The 22318-nt window shown below is 36.8% G+C and overlaps 1 protein-coding gene across 1 annotated transcript; it reads right to left on the bottom strand.

The window, feature by feature from the left end:
* Positions 1–1511: 1511 nt before the first annotated feature.
* On the bottom strand, positions 1512–6599 carry LOC130546437 (sodium/glucose cotransporter 1-like). The gene is made up of 8 exons (XM_057321702.1): positions 6078–6599; positions 5243–5347; positions 4228–4287; positions 3955–4059; positions 3442–3547; positions 2300–2380; positions 1579–1790; positions 1512–1523 (listed from the first exon to the last, which is right to left on the bottom strand). The coding sequence occupies exons 1-8, from the start codon at positions 6144–6146 to the stop codon at positions 1512–1514; spliced, it is 750 nt and encodes a 249-aa protein (XP_057177685.1). The 5' UTR covers positions 6147–6599.
* Between the last annotated feature and the right edge of the window lie 15719 nt (positions 6600–22318).

The raw sequence follows: 22318 nt of genomic DNA, 5'->3' as shown, positions 1-22318 counted from the left end.
ACACTAAGGGCATGGATTACTGGAACCATGTCCTGTGGTCTGATGAGTCCAAGATAAACTTATTTGGTTCAGATGGTGTCAAGCGTGTGTGGCGGCAACCAGGTGAGGAGTACAAAGACAAGTGTGTCTTGCCTACAGTCAAGCATGGTGGTGGGAGTGTCATGGTCTGCATGAGTGCTGCCGGCACTGGGGAGCTACAGTTCATTGAGGGAACCATGAATGCCAACATGTACTGTGACATACTGAAGCAGAGCATTCTGCAGAGCATCTGGGCCGCAGGGCAGTATTCCAACATGATAACGACCCCAAAAGAAGCTGAGGTTAAAGGCGATGGACTGGCCAAGCATGTCTCCAGACCTAAACCCTATTGAGCATCTGTGGGGCATCCTCAAACGGAAGGTGGAGGAGCGCAAGATCTCTAACATCCACCAGCTCCGTGATGTCGTCATGGAGGAGTGGAAGAGGACTCCAGTGGCAACCTGTGAAGCTCTGGTGAACTCCATGCCCAAGAGGGTTAAGGCAGTGCTGGAAAATAATGGTGGCCACACAAAATATTGACACTTTGGGCCCAATTTGGGCATTTTCACTTAGGGGTGTACTCACTTCTGTTGCCAGTGGTTTAGACATTAATGGCTGTGTGTTGAGTTATTTTGAGGGGACAGCAAATTTACACAGTTATACAAGCTGTACACTCACTACTTTACATTGTAGCAAAGTGTCATTTATTCAGTGTTGTCACATGAAAAGATATAATAAAATATTTACAAAAATGTGAGGGGTGTACTCACTTCTGTGAGATACTGTAGGTCAAAAATGCATTTTTATGTCTATTTCTGAGAATCAAGTTTATTCAGTGACTGACATAGAGTCAATTCTTTCTTGTGTTGTAATATCATTAAGTATATACACTTAATAAACATTACACTGGAAAAGCTTTCTTTTAAATCTGTTTATGTTCCACAGAAGAAAGGCTGTTATGGGTTTGAACATGAGGATGAGTAAATAATAACCATCAGTTTCCATTTTTGGTTTTCTGTAAATGATCCATATAACATTGCATGTTACCCTGTTCAAGCTTATATATTTCATAGTTTTTGTTCATGTATATCACTCCAATCCAGGAAATCGAACATCTGAGTGTGAAAGAGATAAACTGCAGAGTCTCCAACATAGTCTCTGATTCTAACATAGGCAGTATGTGTGAATATCTGCCTCCTTTGGCTGTTTGTGTATCTTATCTTATTTAGTTTAGACTAATGTGTGGTCAAACTAAAAGCATGTCTGTCTATACTTAGACTCGGTCTAAAAAAGAGACACAGTGTTCATGGGAAACTCTAGATAAAAGTCTAATTTCCTTAAATGGATGTTTAAAGAAAAGCAGTTTGTGTGTGTGTGTGTGTGTGTGTGTGTGTGCGTGCGTGCGTGCGTGCGTGCGTGCGTGCGTGCGTGCGTTCGTGTGTATGGTCGTATTGTACTGGTAACATAATCCCAAAATGCACAAATGAAAGCTATCAAATGTCCAACTAGAAAATGAATGCCATGCCAGAGATGATCACACTATATTAAATGGATCAATACCTGATCGGTGCACCAGTACCAAGCAGCCTGGATAGTGAGACCGAAAATGAGCCCAGGCCAGGGCAGATCTCCCTTGATGGGGTCTCTGAAAATGTGAAATGAGTCTGCGCGGGGCGTGTAGCACTGTGAACTGATGTTTGGGTTGATCACCGACGGGATCGCGTTCATGTACTGATCCTTAAAGTTCTCGTAGCCTCCAACCTTATCGAACGCTGTCAGATTAACACAAAACAAGGTAAATCTTTCATGAGGACATAAAGGATTATTCAGTATTTACTTCTTAAAGCAACAGTATAGTCTTAAAGAGATAGTTCACCCAAAAATAAAAAATGTTGTCATCATGTATTCAACCCTATGTGGTTCAAAACCTGTGACTCTTTCTTCTGTGGAACACAAAAGAAGATATTTTGAGAAATACCTCTGTGGTCTTGTGTCCATACAGTGGAAGTCAATAGGGGCCAATGTTGTTTGGTTATCGTCGTTCTTAAAAATATCTTCTTTTGTGTTCCACAGAAGAAAGAAAGTCATACATGCTGAGTCAAAAAATATGAAAGAATTTTCATTCTTTAAAGCAATGGGAATGTGTCTTGCAACATGGCTCACTTATTGCAGGGTTTGAGGCAACAACCTTCCAGTTGTAACCCTTATGCCAGACAAGGGGCGTTTGCGCTGCCACAAGCTGTTAGTAAATCTGGCCCTGAATAAACTCGAAGGGACTTACCAAAACCCATAAGAATAAATGATCCCACAACCATGATGATGGTCTGTAGGGTGTCTGTATAGATCACTGCAGCTAGTCCACCTGTAGAGAAAAGATTGAATGTTTCGTCCTTTAAAAACATCCACTGAGAAAAGTGTGAATAAGCATTATACATATACAGACGCTATGAATAATGTACAGTATTAACAGCTTGCAATATATTTGCAAGTCTTCCATCAAGTTAATGGACTGCACAGCATGCAAAATATAAAAAAAAATGAGTCTTGTCTTTTTTTGCATATAACTATTCACTGTATAGTCCCTAGTGTACAGGTGACTGAAAACAAGACGCATGTGTGATACTATACATGTGACACATGATGTGTGTCAATCACAAAACAGCTGTAATTCAGCATTTATATTTAAGCCTATAAAACCCAACAGTACACAATACTGACAATTATATTTGTTTGCATCGCAAGTCTTGGTATTTCCTGAAAATGCAAATCTGTTATGCTTTCAGCTTGGAATCGTGCCAACTTGAATTGCACTGCAAATCCGACAGGATCACTTCTGATGTTGGTTCCCCGAGGAACAAATCTGACCGAGACAAAAAACTGAGATAAACCTCTTCCACAACAGACCATAAGGATAACATACGCTTAAAGTCACAATGCATTTGGCTTCCAGATGCTTAACGTGTATTGTCAGAATGGGCAATGCACCCGTGACACGCTACAATAAGCATCACCACAATGTCCCTACAACCTTAAAAAGTTGGATTTTATTCCATGGTGTAGTTTAAGCCTTAGCGTGCATATAAAAATCAATTCTGCGTCTCCGAATCGATCTAAAACAAATAAACCTTTGAAAGGTGTTGTAAGTATGAAACAAAAAGAGTGTAATGCTGCATTACTCTGTATGAAAAAATAAACATCTGTTTGGCATAGGCCTACATTGGGGAGATTCTAGTTGTTGTCACACTTTTGGTCTAGTCTGAAAACCTCATTTTTGTGTTTGGACAAATTTTTTTACATTTTGAAAAGGCTATTGAACATACACGCCTATGAATGTGACAACTTACCCCTTACCTGCTATTTATGAATGAGATGTCTATACAATGTGCATGTATGCAATACAGTTTTCCTCTGTGCTGAACTCACCTGTTACTGTATACAGTGCTGTGATGAGCAGCAAAAGAAACACAGCCAGATAAATGTTGAGTCCCAAAGCCTGATTTATAAAAATGGCTCCCGCAAACATATCTGCCTGAACGAAGGAAAAACCACTTTAGATTGACTTCACATGGCAATAAAAGGCATTTTCACATGGACAATGACCACCATATCAGGTCTGCTATCAGACTCGTCGTGTTTAGTTAAGATTTAATGTCAACATTATCGACAGAGGACTGGAAACAAAGCAGATTATTGTGAAACTGTTTTTCAATTCATGGCTATTAACAGATATGATATGGGCAAACATGTCAGTTACATTATTGTTACTGTTACCCATTCCATTAATTTTTACTTTTATTTTATTTGATAGGCACACAATTTTTTGCCATGCATTTTGTCATCTATAATAAAGTAAGTTTATTATTAGTAAACAATAGTATTCGATGTCAGGTGTTGTTCAATAAGGTGACAGGGCATTAAGTGAAATTTTGAACTCACAGAGATTTTGGTGAACACATAGAGACACAGGGATAGCACAGAGAGGTAGATACGGATACGCTGCCCGCCAAACCGTTTCTTCAGATATTCGGGCATGGTCACCACCTGATAACCAGACAACATGTTGATCACCAGATAACAAGTAAATGGCCATAACAATATATGTGATTGTAAAGTTAATACTGTATGTGTTTGAGATAAATAACTGCAAGCGTGCTGTATCTAAGCAATACTTGAAAGCATTATTTTACAAATACAGATGAAAAAGCCTACCCCGGCCTTTATGTACACGGGCACAAAGAGCCATCCCAGAATTATCACGACAACAAGAGCCTGGATAAAAAAAGAATCAAAAATAGGTTGTAATTTCAGTATACTGGGTATATAATATAATAGTAATTTTAATCAGGGCTGGAAAAAGGGGGAAATGTGAGGGGACGGAGTCCAAGGAGTTCATTTCAAGTGGGAACAGAGTTCCACTTCAAAATGGAGAGATCTTTCATCTTTTATCCACATAATAGCCTCTTAACAAATATGCAAATTTCATGCATAAATTTAGCGAGATCTAAAGTTTATCTATATTTTAAATATATAAAATATGTCCTGAACTAGAGTCCCCATGAATCGTGGACATTTTCAGCACTGATCGTAATAATATTAATAAGAATGTTGTTCAAACAATTATTGCTTTTGTTATTGATATCATTACATTTACATTACATTTAGTCATTTAGCAGACGCTTTTATCCAAAGCGATTTACAAATGAGGTAAACAATGGAAGCAATTGGAACAACATAAGGACAACAAAAAGCATAAGTGCAGTAAAACTTATCTCATATAGCCTACCACAGTATACAAAGCTAAGGTTTTTTTTTGGATAGAAAGAGTAGAAAAGAGATTCAGGTCAGGTGCTGACGGAAGAGATGTGTTTTCAGACGATTCTTAAAGATTCATTAAAATTACTTGCAGTCCAATGATTATTTATGCATTTATGTGTTAAGAATTGTTGCTATTTAATAAAATTGGTCATTCTTTACTTATGGCGTGGTCTGCTTATATATGCAAAATACTTGTAATATGAAATATATTCTTTAATCAAACATATTCATAATATAAAACTAAAACATACAGTCTAAAAAAATGTCGCTACATAGCACTAAAAGTGGTTCTTGGCTCGTAATCATAGGGGAACCACTTTAAGTGCTATATAAAACCATTTTATTGTGTGTTCAAAAAATGTGTCAGGATTTAATCATAATTTAAAGGATTTAATGTCTTTTAACATACGTTCCACTCAAACCCTCCAATGGCAATACCAGCAGCAGCTCCAGTTCCTGCTATTCCTACAAAATGGCCACTTCCAATGTTACTCGCAAAGAGTGAAGCTCCAATCTGAAAGAAGTTAAGAGAATTAAGAACGATCTAATAGAAATACGCCTTAAACCTTAAATAGGTCTTAAACCCAAAAGGAACTTGTGATCAGCAGGTATTCTGGGAATTTTCTGTAAGCAAACATTTCAAGAGGCTTGCTTGAGAATACATTAACTCTGTCTACTGTTTGACTATATCTGGCAATGCAATCGCCGTCATGATAAGCTATGAAAACGGCTTCTTCTCTACATTCTGATGTGTAACAATAATGATTACAACAATGAACTTTGTAATAACATAAAATCAAGCGTGACTACAGCTCAATTAAAACGTAATTCTCTCCCGAAACAGATCTACAGATCAAATGCTCAAGGTTCTATTGAATAGTGGAATACATCTGGCATCAAAAAGTTATGGTGCCATAAAAGACTTTGTTCACCCTATCAGATGAGGGTTACCATGAAAAGCATGGGCTAGTAGAATGACATACAGTAAGTTAGGGTCCTTATCATGCCATATAATGAGCAGCTATCACATTAAAAGATTATCGTTCCCACTTTTAGTTTTGTCTTGGAGAGCAGAACACAACAAGATAAGTAACATCAAAATAGGAATTTGATGGATTTAGTACATTGATCAATTTTCATAATCCAATTTCATCCATTTCGAATATAATTGAAAGTATTAAAATTGCTTTATGTGTTTAAGGTTTCTACACTTTTCTTCATCCAGGAAGAGATTATTTTCTTACCGGCCACCACACCATACTTCTGCCAGCCAGAAAAAATCCTCCTACGGTGGCTCGGTTGGTCCTCACCATTGCCTTAAACAGAAAAAAAGTAAATTTCGAAAAGTTGATAGATTGGTGTTTAAAGGATTTTGTTATATTATGAAATATGTTTGTGCATTTTATCGAGAGATTTTTTAATGTATAGGTGGATTTTAGGTTTTTCAAGAAATCTGACGTCAATGTCTTAATTTTGACTAATGAAGGTACTTTAGGATTATATGAAATAAAGATATTTTTTATTGTCCACTTTTCAAAATTATTTCACCCTACAATGATCAATCGTTTCTCATTTCTTCACTGTTTTGCACACTAGTGTTTTATCCATTTTTAGGTTTTGTTACTGTAAAGCCATGAATTGGAGCCATTAGATTCACATTACAATATAATTGATCATTTTAATATGTATGAGTTGATTAATAAATGCTTAATTAAATACATTTTAAATTAATTAAAGGTATTTCCTTAAAAATCACAGTGCTTCTCTCTCAAAAGTTATCCCACACAGCTTTTGCACTTCCAAGAAGTCGCTAGATTTGTCGCTATGCGCTTCTTCTAAACAAAAGCCGCTGGAGGGCTCGTAAAAGTGATTAAATCAGAAGACAGACTTCCTAATTTAGAAACACTGTTTTGTGTGTGCACCTCCGTGTGCGCGGGAGAAGCGCACGACAGAATGAATATGGCGTAAACGCTGTTATGTGAAAATGTTTTCTCTTGCCTGGGCCCCAAGCGCGCATGGACCCCTGGGCCTGTGCCCATAATGCCCATTGGATAATCCGGCCCTGGAACCGGCGAACAATCAGAAACTTTTAATCAAAAATAAACAAACAATAATCCAGAAATAAAAAGGAAACATAAACAAAACTTAACATGTCCGGGGCCCGGTCCTCACTCGCCGTATACTCCTGTCACTCGTCCTTTTATGCTTCCGATCTCCTCCGTGAGAGATGCGAGACCGGTGTAACGCCCAGCTGACACTCATTATCACTCTCGCCACCGGCCTCGCTTCCACCTCCCACAGCTCTTGTCACGCCTCCCTCGTCACACTTACAGTTTATGCCCATATACTTTTAAGGGCCACTGTATGTGGGTAGTTGACAAATAAACCATAAATGTGTCCTATGGTGACAGCAAAAATTCAGAAAAGAAACTGTTAATAATATATTATTTTATATTATTATTATTATTATTTGTAGTTATAATATAAAATAGCACAGAGAGATTTATCTTAATTGTTTGTTTTTTTCTAAATTTTTGCTGTCACACCATAGGAAACATTTAGGTTTATTTGTCAACTACTTATATTTACATATTTATTGTATATTTTTACTTTTTTTATAATAAAATGTATTATATTGATCAAAATTAGTTACATAATTTTAAATAAAAAAACAAACAAAATCAAATTAATAACTTTTTAGATTTATAAAAAAAGTGAATAACTTTTTTCATTATAAAAAAATGTAATAGCATTGCATAAGTATTCACATGCATATGAGTCAAAATCAAATAAATAAACTAAATGCAACTTTCTTAAAAAAAAATGTGCCTATCCTCTTCCTTACATTTTCAGACTTCTCCCCCAGTAACCCCTTAATGAATCGTACCCAGCTGGAGACGTGCACCAGGCCTTGCGTCATCCAGTATTGTTGTCTTTCTCTCTAGAACATCCTCTTTTCTCTTTGCCTTTATACTTCATTCTACTGCCCACAATGTGTGACACTGGCTCCTGCCCCATTAACAGATGTCATACAGGCAAAGACAGAGAGACCCACATTGTGAGCTCACTCTCACAGTGCAAAACACGAACTAAATTGTCCTTTTTTTAACGTCACCTGCCAGAACACAAAGAAGGATGAAATACATTTCTCTTGTCTCGTGGTGATAATGAAGGCAGCTGTACAGTTTATTTCAAGAGGAAAGTCTCATTACAGCTCTGCTTCTCTGCTCTTTCACTTGAAATTGTACTTCGCTGTAGTTGACGCGTGTTCGGTACAAAAGAGTGCATAAATTGGCTATAGTGACAGATACGTTTGAGTCCGAATACTGCAGAGTTTGATGGGGGCACAGCCTAGCCTAATAGAAATTCGAGATTCTATTATAGTAGATGTTCAGGAATCTGTTTAATACAGCAATGCCAGCTCTCTTATATAGATTTGTTAACACAAAAATCTAAATTTAATTCAGAATATGACTCAATGATGAATATTCTTGTGCATGTAAATGTGTTGATTGTTTTTCTTACAGTCCACAACCACAACTGAACAGCTGAGAACTACTGGGTACGATTCTAGAGAAATAGAGTGTGCTGTTATGCAGGGAAGCAACACGATAACACCAGCCCACATGGAGGAGAGATACTGAAAGAGATATGGAGGATATATCAAGGTGGTATGAGGGTAAAGCTTTTAAGCTGCGCTGATGTTCATGAGCCCCTTTCTTTCTCATCACCTCTTGTGCTCAATATTGGCTCGAAACGGCACCTGTTCCAAATCATTAATCTCTCCCATGGCAACACCTGTAGGCTTCACTACGGTCTAGAGAGGTTGTGGACAGTGATAACATACTGCTTTCTTTATTATTTGGTGCACAGTATACCTATACTTCCCAAAGAGTAGGTATGGTAAATGATTGAATTGTGTTCATCTTGTGTGTGTGTGTGTGTGTGTATGCGCGTGTGTGTGTGGGAAGAGTAAACCCTACAGTATGGGGACAAAATGTCCCCACAAAGATGGCAATATCCAAAATCCTTGTCCTTGTGGGGATATTTTTTGGTCCCCATGAGGAAACAAGCTTATAAATCATACAGAATTATCTTTTGTGAAAATCTAAAAGAGCAGAATGTTTTGTGTGATTGTTAGGGTTAGGGGTAGGGAATATGATGTACAGTTTGTACAGTATAAAAACCATTGCGTCTATGGAATGTCCCCATAAAACATGGAAACCCAACACGTGCGTGTGTGTGTGTGTGCTAGAGAGAGAGCGAGAGAAAGGGCGAGAGAATGACATGCGAAAGCAGAAGGTAGCGAGACAGAGAAGGTGCTAAAATTAGAACAACCTCCTGTTGAGAGGTAGTATTTTTTCACTCCACGAAAGGTAAAGTTAATCATCTGGATATTTTGGTACTATTGCAGAGGAAACTCATTTTTGAGCTGTTATTGATTGACAAAAAGCACACCATGTTGACAGGAAATTGATTTTTTTACACTGGATTCAAAATCCACATGGAGCTTCCATTGCTCTGCAGTTGGTCTGACAGTGGTCAATTTCTCCGCACATCGCCACAGAGGGAAACCGCTTTTTTAAGATGGAGTGTGATCTTTTTTCATGTTAAATAAAAAGGATTCCTTTGTCCAAGTTTAACGTGCAGAGACAACTATAAGCCACACAAAAGTTGATTTACACAAATAATTTGAATTCTCAGCGGTGGTTTCTAAACATTACTTTGTGGGAGTCCAGCATGCCAAATTCTGCTTTAACCAGTAGTGCCATGTGGATACTACACTTTTATTATAATAAACCATGGTTCATTTTTCTGTAAAGGGAGCAGTTTGTCGAAACAATGAAAAAGGAGAGGTGTAGAAAAATGCAAAATGTGGTTGCTGTAAAGATGACTGACTGTCAAACATTGTAAAATGGAAAGCAAATAAATGATTTCCATCGCTTTAATTAAAAGCATTATTTGAATACTTTAAACGCTATATGGGGCTGTTTAAAGCTTATTGATAAAAAGAACAAAAACACTCTAAACAGTATTTTGTTGAAAAAGTTGTTTTCAACACATGCTTGGGTCAAATACATTTTTTAGGTTAATTTAACCCAACTGTTTGGATTGTCCAACACAATTTTACCGGGATTTTTGAGGTGGCTAATTCGTAGGAATTTGAATGTACTTAGTCATACATTTTAGTACGATTAGTGCCAGTGACTGAGGTTTAGGGGTGGGGTTAGGGATCACTAACCAAACCAATCTCTGATTCACTGAATCGTTCATTACCACACAAGCTTCCCAAGGCAGGTCGAGTCATATTCTAGTAAAAGGGATATTTGTGTAGTTATTACGCAATGCCCAGCTGCAAACCAATTGCTGTAAATTATAGAGTGAGACTGTCTCACATCTGAAGTTCTGTTCTTTAATCCTATTCATTAGTACCGTAATTTGTGTATTTTCAAACGACCGTGTAGGCGTACTGAACATAAAAGTCACAGCATTTGAATGAATGTCAGTTCAAAGAATGTATGGAGAGTTTAAACTGAAGAGACATGAACATGCTCTACACACGACCCTATAAATAAAGACATGTCAGTATGTTCCACAATCATTTGTAGGGCCTATGATGACCACCTGTGGGGAATATAATCAAGCGAACACTTGACTCTTTCTGCTCGCTTTGAAGGTATAGACTCTAGAGGTAAATAGCGGCATGCTATTACAGTATATGGTAATATGCCATTTATAAGATTTGTATTAATACAGTAAATTTAAATTGGTGTGTGCACTTTCATAAACATAAGCTCCTTTCACTTATTTGTGTCTGGTCTTTGTCTGGTAAAATGCCTTCTTTAACCATAAAAGGGTAGGAAATCAAGGTCCATTACTGGTGATTTTAGACACATCCTGATGTGTATTGATTGTGGTAGACCGCAGGTACTGTAGTAGACCATGAAATATCACATTACTCATAAAATATTACTCATAGATGACTCTCAAAACATATCAGCTCTTGACATGGTGTTTTTTTTGTCTTTGTGGTTTGGAATGGTCTTGTGTCTGAAGGGATTTGTTTGCATCTTGCGTTTAAATGCACATAAAAACAGCTTAAGCGGACTTTATTGTGTTCAGAGAAAAGAACAGAGGAAGTAATTTCATTGCTATTGGATGGTTCTCCTCGGAAAGGCCAAACACATTGTTAAGTGAAGACAATCACGGAGGGAGAAAGAGGGAGAGATACACTGAAAAAAAAATATGCTGAAGTTACTTAAAAATATTTTTAAGCCAGTTCTACATGAAATTTTAAGCAGCATTACCTTAAATTCTTTAGTAGGTATTTCTTACATTTTTGATTGACCCTAACCCAATTCCCAGCAAGAGATTTTGCTTAATTTTTTCAGTTGGTGTGACTCACAATTTTACGTTGTTTTTACTAACACATTTTTGTTATTTCTACCCAAAAAGTCTAGTTTACCCTCATGATAAAATGTAAGATCATTTAGATTAATAATTTTATGTTCATAACACCTAAAATACAGAAACAATGGACAGCTGTGAAATGTTAAAAGCTTTATTTTTTCACTGAATGAATTTAAACTTGAAACATACAGCAGTTCAGAAATGTAAATTTCATTGTACAACAAAATCAATTAAACAATACTAAACAACAGACATTCTGACAACATTATAACAACAGTAACCATCAACATGGCTAGTGGTTTTTAATGGTTTTTAATATTTGTGGTGTTGTATGCATGAGTGTGTATGTGCGTTTGATAACAGTGAAGAGTTATGTTATTTATATCATGTTTGTGTGTGGTCTTGTATGCTTGCATATTACGTGTGGTGTTGAGCTGAATATGGAGATCTGGAGTATCTGGAGATCCCCCCTCTGGTGATTACTGTGTGCTCTGCAAGGTTGATTAACTTCACCATTATGGTCCTGAAACAAAACAATATGATATTAATGTATAATATAAATTTAGAATAGTATAAAATATATACATATGCATACTGATAATTAAAAGAATGTAAAGAATCAATAGTTACACACACAGGTCTGCTGCATCATGTGGATTCTGTATAAATTCTTACCTAGTTCTGTATATGTTCCTCACTATGAAAATCTGGTCTCCCAAGATTTTTTTAACATTCATTCAGGAATTGGCTTTCCTAAAATATAAAACAAAGATATTAAAGTCACATAATGTAACTTTACCAGAACTTCACAACATTGCCATAATGTCACACTAACAAAGTTGATTGTACTTAACACTACTATGTTTTGTTCACTTACACTGCTCAGTATGCAAAATATGCGTTTACGACACACACAAACAATTATAGAAGTACTACAATAAAAAAATAATCACTAGAAACCTGCAATAATCACAATTCTACCCTGTCTGCAAAAAGTGACAGTGTGCCGTTTTAAGGAGGTTTCTAACCAACACGATGCATAGAGATTTGAGCCCGCTGTTCCAGCCTCTGCCTCGCGCTTCTAGCTCACGGTAAACAGTCACACCCTGTCCGCACCTCAAGATGCCACATGACAAAAGATAACAGAAACCATTAACAACATCTCGCACGCGGTATAGATAAACAGATAAAATTTAGACAGATGAAAGGTTTGAAATAAAGCAATGACGCGGTCGCGGGCTTTTTAACTCACTTAAAAACGTTGTCTGTTAATGTGTCGCGTTGTGTCAAATTGAAAGTAAAAAGCTCAAGGAGCTGGACGGCGAATATAACTATCAACGTGTTTTCATGCCTTCATAAAAGTAGGCATTCGTGATTGTTTACCATAAATCTCATTTAAGCAACGTAAATAAAATTTCTTCTCACAAAAGTTGAAGCGCGCTGTGCACGTATGTTTCTGTACATTTGATATCTAGGAGCTTATATAAAACACTAAGAAACGTACACCACCACAATTAAACTTATTTAAAATTGAAACACTAAGAAACATGTATCTTCACACTATTGTTGGGATTTATTTGATAAAACATTTTAGTATAAAACAAGTTAAGTTTACTCACCTTTATCATCTGAGGAGATGATTTTCAGAAAATGGCGGTTAGCCTTGAAAGCCAGTCAAGCGCTGTGTCACATGATCTAACCAAATCTTAAAATGTTTTGTCAAATTGACTAATAACCAGATTCATGCGACTTTACTAAAAATTACTTGCTGTGTTTACTCATTATTTTAAGCAACCCAATAAATGTTGTAACATTTATAGCAAGAAATTAAGTAATGTGCAAAACTATTTTTTAGGAAAATCAGCCTATTTAATTGAGCCATATTTATATGGCCATGAATCATTTTTTACAGTGTATAGGGAGAGAGAGAGAGTTTGCTAACATTTATTTTTCTAATGGATGGCATCTTCCCATCTCATTAAATGTTTACCTTATCATACTGCATTTCTTACACGTTTAATAGAATTTAGTTTTGTGTCATTCAGAAATCTCATAAATCCTTTACTTTTTCTTAAAGCAACAGTTCACTAAATGATACAGTAATCATTCACACACCCCCACGTTGTACCCAACCAAAATATCGAATTTCTTTCCCCATGCAGAAGCAATAAAGTCTGTTGTGTAGGTTTGATACAACCTGTAGATATGTAAATTAAGACAGGATTTGTTCTGCATGAGTGAAACAGTATTGGTCAAAAGTACATGGTTTGGTTTTAAAGAATGTTCAGCAAAATCCACTGATGACCAGTTCTTAAATTTTTAAGGGGATTTTACCACTTATAAGTACAGTATTAATTAATTACTTTAAAATGATGCCTGCTAATTTTTTCTCCTCTAAAACCAGGTGATTAAGTGGCTCTTGGTCTAAAAAAAATCGCATCATTATTTCAGGTAAAGAATACAGAGTGGCTTGGTTGATTGAAGCTCACAGCAGTTTGATATCTTAATTGCTACAGCTCTCTGAAACATCTTAATCACCCTTAACATCACTTTTCATTTTGATTTCAGTCCTTAGTGAAGTACAAAGTAGGACTGCATTAAAAGATCCTTCCACACTATGTACCAAAATCCGGAATGACTTGACAGAACAGTTTCAAGTCTTTGGACCAATTTTAAACTCTATACAGTACATATTAATGTATCTATTTATGTTGTAATGTTTGTTAAATAAAATGTAGCCTAAGTGTATTCTGTTTACACACACAACAATATATTCCGGAGGAAATGCTACACAATGAATAGTATGCATATCAGAAATCTCACTATGTTGAAGAAAGAACCTTTGAAGAGATCTTTGAACTGTGCAGTCACATCTCACCGTTATAACCCTTTCATGCATTAAGGTCAGTGTAGACCAAAGTTATTATAGTTAATAAAACTAAAACTATTAAAACATTTCTGTTAATTGAAATACAATAAAAAACACAATCCCTACAGAGAAGCAAAGTGTTGGAAACATTCTGCTTTAGGGCTTTTTCTCTGCTACAGGTATACAGGACGACTTCACCGCATTGAGGGGCTGAGGGACGGGCCAGTGTACCGTAATATCTTGGACGAGAACCTCCTCCCCTTAACTAGATCACTGAAGATGGGTCGTGGATGTGCCTTTAACATGACAAAGACCCAAAACTTATTGCCAAGACAACCAAAGAGTGGCTTAAGGAGAAGCAAATCAAATGTCCTAGTCAGTCTCTAGACCCTAGTCCTATAGAATTTCTGTGAAGGAGGCTAAAACTCCAATTTGCTGAGCGACAGCCAAGAAACCTTATAGATTGACAGAGGAGTGGACTAAAATGTATCCTGACACATGTGCAAACCTGGTGACCAACTATCAGAAATGTCTGACCTCTGTGCTTGCCAACAAGGGGTTCTCCACCAAGTACAAAGTTATTTTTTCTCGGGGATCAAATGCTTTTTTCACTGACTGAAATACAAATCAATTTATAACCTTTATATAACATTTTTTTCGCCTGATTTTTTTATATTCTGTCTCTATCAGTTAAAATAAACCCACCATAAAAATTATAGACCCGTCATTTCTTTGTAAGCAGGCAAACTTACAAAATCAGCATGGGATCAAATTATTATTTCCCTCACTGTACACTGCCACATCTTAAAGAATATTTGAAAAATATGTGTAAAAAAGTTAAAATCTTGGTTTTCATGCCATAAGAGCAATAAAATCACATAGGAAACTATATTCTGCCTGAGGTTGGCATTCATGTATGAAAGGGTTAAATAATTTGCTGAATTTATCATCGCTACTTCTACTGTGATTCATCACACTAAGTGGTTCATACAAGCATAATATTTATTTTCATGAGTTATTATGACCTTTTTAAAGGCCCAGTGGATAATAAATGACCCCGTCAACATCTTAAACACTGTGGTTCCTCACAGCATTAGATTGCAAAAAAGCATTTCAATTCGCTTGTATTCATATTACTTATGCAAGTTATGTGCCTGTTTTAAACGATTGACTGACTTTTTCCTAATATCCTTCTTTCCTTCTTATATCTTCTCCCCATCAGTAATTGATGCACCCTCCTCTTGTTCTTTATTTCACACACACACACTATCATAAAGCACTTCATAATACTTGCTGTCTGCAGTCCAAATGCCTGGTAGGTTGTTCCTCAGTTGGCTTGAGTGGTTTTTCAGCCTGAGCTGGCAGATGGGGCAGAATCAGAGGTTACAGTCATTACCTCACTCACAGAGAAACATTCACCAGCCCTCTGGGCTCCATTAGGTTTCATCTCCTCACTTACCAGCACAACATGCACTTCATTGTTAGTCTGTTTGACAGGATTGAAGTGTTGCCTTTCAATAATTTCCACTCTCCCCTCACACCCGAACCCACAAATTCCATTAACCCATAAGTCTGAGTATACTTTCTTCATTTAAATGTTTCAGTGATAGTTCACCTTTAAAATTAAAATTCTGTCATCATTTACTCACCCTTTTGTCATTTCAAACTTGTAGGACTTTCTTCTTCCCCATAACGCAAAAGAAGATATTTTGAAAAATGCTGGTAAAAGAACAGCGCCGGCACCAATTTACTTCTATTGTATGGACACAAATCCAATGCAAGTGAATGAGTGCAATTATTGAGGTTAGCAATATTCCTCAATATTTAATATTACAGATGATAAATGTACAGCGTCTGTCTTTATGCTGAAGAACATTTAGAATAAAACATTTTGCACTGATTTCACATTTCAATTGGACGGCAATTAAAGTCAACAGAGACTATAACCAAAGTACATTCCTCTTTCCAACATTTAGACTGTTAATGGTCTCTTCAGCTCTTGTTCCATAATAATAAGCTTTCTCCATCATCCCCAATGCGATATTTCATACACCTTCGCAGAACTGAGAAAACCTTAATCAGGTTTTCTTTCATGTTGCAGAAAGCAAAAAACCCAACACATTTTAAGCCTGAAAAATCATCACGATTTCAACGTGCCTCTTTGTAGACTAAAAACGCCCGAGAAGAAATTTGATTGATACATTACATAGCATTAAAGATAACCTTCAAGCTTTTCGGCACTATACAAATTTCATTGTGGTCATGACTGTGGTCAAAGTAATTACATCGAACCTTGAAATGGAACAAATCCATTTGTTTTGTTCACTTAACTTGACTTTCTCACTTCTCACATATGAACTGAAGCCCAAAAACTGATGAACCACCTTGAAACCTGCAGGATTATCTTTCCTTATCTGTTGTATGCAAATCGACCCTATTTGTTAAACACACATGCATTTCAATTAGCAGTTATCCTGTTAGGCTTAGCAGTGAGTGAAACTTTGCAGTTTGTAATACTAACAGTGTTTTGTGTTTAAAATTCTGCAGATGCATGGAAAATAATTCAGAAGTGTGGTAATACAGGAGCTGTTCTCCTCCCCGGCTGTGCTCGGAGTGAATTTTATTAGCTGCTCACTCGCGTCTCATATTGAGCTCCAGACAGTGGGAAATATGTTTCATCTTCTGTCTCCACCCACTCGCTTCACGAAAATCCAAACATTGGAAATAAAACCACCTCCAGCATACAGACACATCATATAACCCTGACTCATGATCTTTCCATCACCTGCGTTTGCTATCCATTTTATGGGGGGGAAATAACAATAAAGCATTTATGACAGCAATACGATTTTTCTTCAGTATTAATGCGCTTGCAAACAACTTAATGTCAACATTGTGGTATAAAATGACGAGATTCTGTCTATAACATAAGCCACTATATTACATCCCTACCATCATTTCAGGACCCATTTAAAGCCTTCAACCATCTTTTACCATCTCTTAGACTGCAAGTATATCCAGGTGCTCATTCTAAAATGATTCATCTGTCTTATTTTTTTTCAATGAGCATGAACAGCAACATGACTATGACTGTCAGCAATAAACCGTCCTGAAAGTCATTAGAACTGAATTTCAATCCACTCTCCAGACGTTTGTCTGTCTGTGATGGATCAATCTTTAAAATCCCCTCACAGCAGCCCACTGTAAGGGTCTCAGAGAGAGGGTCTTCACACTTATGTTTTGTTTTATTTTGTAAAGAGACTTAGGCTACTTTGGAGGAACTATGTCAAAGTTACAGCCTAATTCAGCTATGGATTTCAATTTTTTTCGAATTCTTGGATTCAGTATGTCTACTTCAAAGTGTGCACTTCAAACGCAAGTCTCTTGAGATAAGCGGAAAAGGACTGGGAAGCGGTTATTTCCACATTTTTAAGTTTGTTGTTGATAGATATAAAGAAAGAGAAATAGAAAGGTTTCTACATTTTGGAGGGATGCAAACGATCATACCTCTGAAATAATAATAATACATCTAGCCGTGCTAAATGAAAAGGTCTAGAGAAACATGTTATTGCTCTTTCGTAGCTTCGAAGAGTTTCTTGAGTTATGTTTTATTTAAATATCAGCTTCATCCCAAATGTCTTTTCTCCTAATACAGAAATTAAAATTGAGACAATAGTCTCCGAGCTATAAAATGAATTAAGGTAGCAAAGCCTTTGATGAATTTGATGTGATTTCATGTGACATCTTGTGATTGATGATGATCACATTTGTGATTTTTCTTCCCCGTGGTGGTTTGTGTGCAATTCACAAATCTTGACCTCTGAGGCAAACTGCCAATCCTTTTCATCAACACCGTCTTAGATCCCTCCACTGCCCTGAGCATCCTTCTCACAAAGCTTGTTAAAGCCATCCAAGACCAACAAGCTCCTGCTGAGAAAATCTTGTTTTCTGCTGCTCCTATTGCCAACACCCTTCTACAGAATCTCCCCTGAGACGGCGTCAGCATTCAGTGGCTGTATACGTCTGTCGCACTTCCTCTCTCTTTATTGCCCTCTCAGATTCTTCATGAACCTGCTCATATTTCTTTTACACAGGCACACAAGCTGATCTTTGACTGACAGCGTATCAAAATGGAACGCTTCACTTGACTTCCAGTGGGAGTGGGGGCACAATATGAATACACCTCATGATAACCATGGTTGATGGTTAATAGAAATTCTGAACTGTCATCTTTTTTATTTTTAAAGAAATCACTCACCTCCAAAAAAGTCATACATTCCTATTTGGTATGCAACATTCATGAAGTTCATCTTCAAACCCCCAAAACTAAAGATAGCAACAATAAGCTAATTCATGTCATGCGCTGTATTCTAAATCTAAAGTTTCATGATACAGCTTTTTATGATGAACAGTGTGTGAACTTTAAATAATTTCATTACCTTTCACTTGATCATTGCAGCTCCGTCAATTATGTCACTGTGCTGTTGAGACCAATGAGAATCGATAATGTTTCATATGATTGATGTCCAACCCGTCCCATAGACATCATATTTGAGGTCACAGTGGAAGACAAGTGATGGCTTGAATTTGCATCTTATCACAAAGCTTGTATTACTTCATACTTTAAAATATAGCTTATGTGCTGACAACTTTAATGATACTTTTATAGGCTTTTAGGAGTTTGACAATCCATGGTTACTATAAACACTACTGTAAAATCTGTAATATATATATATTTATGGACATGAATATGTTATATTATATGTGACCCTGGACCACAAAACCAATCATGAGTAGCACGGGTATATTGCATGGGTCAAAATGATCCATTGGGATATTTTGCCAAAAATCATTGGGATATTAAGTAAAGATCATGTTCCATGAAGACATTTTGTAAATATCCTACCGTAACTTTATTTTTTAAAGTGGATGCAGCAATCGCTGCAAATCGCTAACAAAATTGGTCAGAAACACGCCTTGAAACATCGCTCGCTGCTGCCCGCTCTTTGAGTATTACCCACTCAAGTTTGGTATCTGTTAAGCTTAGAATTTTGGCTTTCAGGTTCATCTACTCTCTGCAACATCATTGCAGCGGTAAGCCGATAGAGAGCATTAAAACAAACCTGTTTCTTCTTAGCAACGGCCTGCTACAGTACATCCGATGGACAACTTTAAAGGCAATTTTCAATATTTTAATTTTTTTGCACCCTCAGATTCCAGATTTTCAAATAGTTTTCTCTCGGCCAAATATTGTCCTATCCTAACAATCTATACATCAATGGCAAGCTTATTTATTCAGATTTATTCAGATGATGTATAAATCTCAATTTCAAAAATTTGACCCTTGTGACTGGATTTGTGGTCCAGGGTCACTTATCGTTATTATAGTTGTATATGTTCAATTCAATTAAATTTTCACAATTTTCATTGTTGCAAAGCAGCTTTACATGCATTATCAATAATAATTTTAGTAATAATAGATGAATAAATAAAATAAAGTTGATCATAGTATAGATCAGATCACACAGTATATGGATATTATTTATATTTTATTAAAAATTCTCCTTTTGTGTTTCACGATAAAAACAATAAATAAAATAATAACAATAAGGTTCACAAACAACATAACACATTTTTTACAATGAAAAAAATTTGAAGGTGAGGGGGCATAAAGAATTTCTAAGAGAATGAAAAACTGTTGATTGGTCATTGATGGGCGGTAAATAATACACCCTTCCGAACACCCTCAGTCCACATGCTAATAATGACATGTTTATTCAAAGAGCTGCTGTATGACGGGCGCTCATCACGCCATCTCCACAGACCCGTAGCCTAGGCAACAGGAGGCTTTTTCTTCCCCTATCCCCACACTTCCCATTTATTTTTATACTGGACGTTTTGGATTTGATCCCTCACTGTTCAGGTGACTGTACGTCATGAGCCCATTTCTACATCCAAGAAAAGCAAAGCAATGCCCTGAGCGATGACAGCTCAGATCTTCCAGAGTTTTTCACTACTTCTGCTTCTGCGTGACAGATCAAGCTTGCCTGCGTGAAGTCACAGCGAAAACGCCCGGAAAGGCCTCCATTCAAACGTGAAGAGCCAAATAAATTTGTGTTAGCACTGAAAAGCACATAGAGTGCAGCATTTATTAGCCACACGCTAATCATAAAAGTCCGCAAATGGTGGACAGCTTTGTGAATTAAGCCCAGTGAGACAGCTGAGATGAAAGGCGAACGCTGGCGATATATGAAATGCAACTCTTGAAATAATCAAATCATGGGAACATTTGTTTTCATTTGTTTAAAAAGCTTGCTTTACAAATACCAGCAAAAATGTTCACTGCAACCAGCAATGTCCGGCTCTAAGGGTAAACGCAAATCAATTTTAATTCTATGGCAGACACTAACAGGGTTTTAAACAGATGCAGTAGATATACAGTACTTGCCTGATAAAGTCTTTCTGTACCCCTCTCTCTGGAAGCATTCACAAACTCTCATACTTTCTCTAATGAAGAACAGGGGACGTTACATTTATTGTGTTCTGCCCAGCAAATCAATACTGACGTTCTGCTAGAATATCCTATTTAATAACAATTCAGCATTTCATTTGCCGCCTAAATGCTTCAGTGTTACAAACCGAGAACTTAAGGTCTGAATACACAGAATATTTGCCATTGATTCAGAAAAATTGCACTTGGATCCTGCTCTCATTTTGTTCTTTCCATCTTGTATCAAGTTTCCTATCCGTGTGTAAGCATGTGTAAATATTTGATCAAGATATTTCTGTCTTATTGCCTGGAGGTGTCCACATGTCCACCTCATAACTCTCGCAAAGAGGGCAATCTAGAGACTGGAACATCTGCTAATTCATTCGTTTGTTTTCCCATCGTCCTGCCTCTCATTGCGCCACATTTATTTTCAATTCAAGGAATCTGCAGGGGGTAGCACAGAACAGACACTGTTTGATTTATACGCTCTAATGCTAAAACAATTATAATTCCAAGCAATTATATAGAGGAAATTATGAATTATAGCGAGTCTCCAGAAGCACTAAAAGGGAAATGCTATCTCACCATCTTTGCTGAAAAAAAAAATCTTCTACATCATTTGGTTTGTTGTTTCAGGGTGGCTTTATTGGTTAAATGGCTTTGAGACATTTCGTCATGTTTAATCTTTTTATGATTTGTTTTATTTGGTCCTGTTGTATCCTGCATTTAAAAATAATTGAGACAATGTAATGTTGAAAGGGATAGTTCACCTAAAAATTAAAATTCTGTCATCATTTACATACCCTTATGTCATTCCAATCCTGTATGACATTCTCTCTTATGGAGAACACAACAGAAGATATTTGCCATTGGCCCCCATTGACTTCCATTGTATGGACACAAAACCATAGAGACATTTCTCAAACGATCTTTTTTTGAGTCATATACAGCTTTTGAACGACATGAAGGTGAATAACTGACAGATTTTTATTTTTCCTTTATTTGTCTTACCTTATTATATTCTGCCGTCTTATTTTCAATGAGCAGCCCCTGTCATTTCCGAGAGTCTATTTCTTCACATGCAGACAGCCTCATCCAAGCGAGCTTTCAAACGTCTTCTGACATCCTGGAAAAAAGAAAACAAGCCATTATTCACAACATTAAACTTCTGTTCTGTTTGAATGACCATAGGACAAAAGTCTTAATTGTGAATATAATAATTTAAAGAAATAAACCACTAACAGAAACGGACTTTCAGTTCAGGTAAAAGACCTCCAAGAGTTTTCCAGGAGAAGTTTGAACATGACATGTGAGAGACACTTGTGCTATAACGGCTGAGGAATTGCGTAATACTCTCCTTTATGGCTTCGCTTTGATTTGTGGATAACAGTCTGCCTTCCAGAGCCCTGAGATAACATAAAGGACTTTCAGAGGAATGTCTTCACTTCTCAGTGCAGTTTGATTTGTCTGCTCTGTGATGCTTAAACCTGTTAAACTGACATATTGCAGGAAAGGTGTCTCTACACCTAATGCTTCAAACTCAGATGTGCGACTCGGTTTCACAGGTTTGATCAAGTGGCTCAGGAGAGATAAAAATCTTTGTGCATATTTCATTCCTGCTTCTTTATGCTGAAGTGTACAGTATATGTGTATAAATGGCACAAGAGCTCACAGGTTCACAGACTACAGCTCCCAAAACAGCAATCTGTTCTAAC

Source organism: Triplophysa rosa, linkage group LG22 (assembly GCF_024868665.1).
Source record: "Triplophysa rosa linkage group LG22, Trosa_1v2, whole genome shotgun sequence".
Taxonomy (NCBI): domain Eukaryota; kingdom Metazoa; phylum Chordata; class Actinopteri; order Cypriniformes; family Nemacheilidae; genus Triplophysa; species Triplophysa rosa.
Note: the sequence above shows the minus strand (reverse complement) of the source record. Positions and strands in the feature narration are given on the sequence as shown.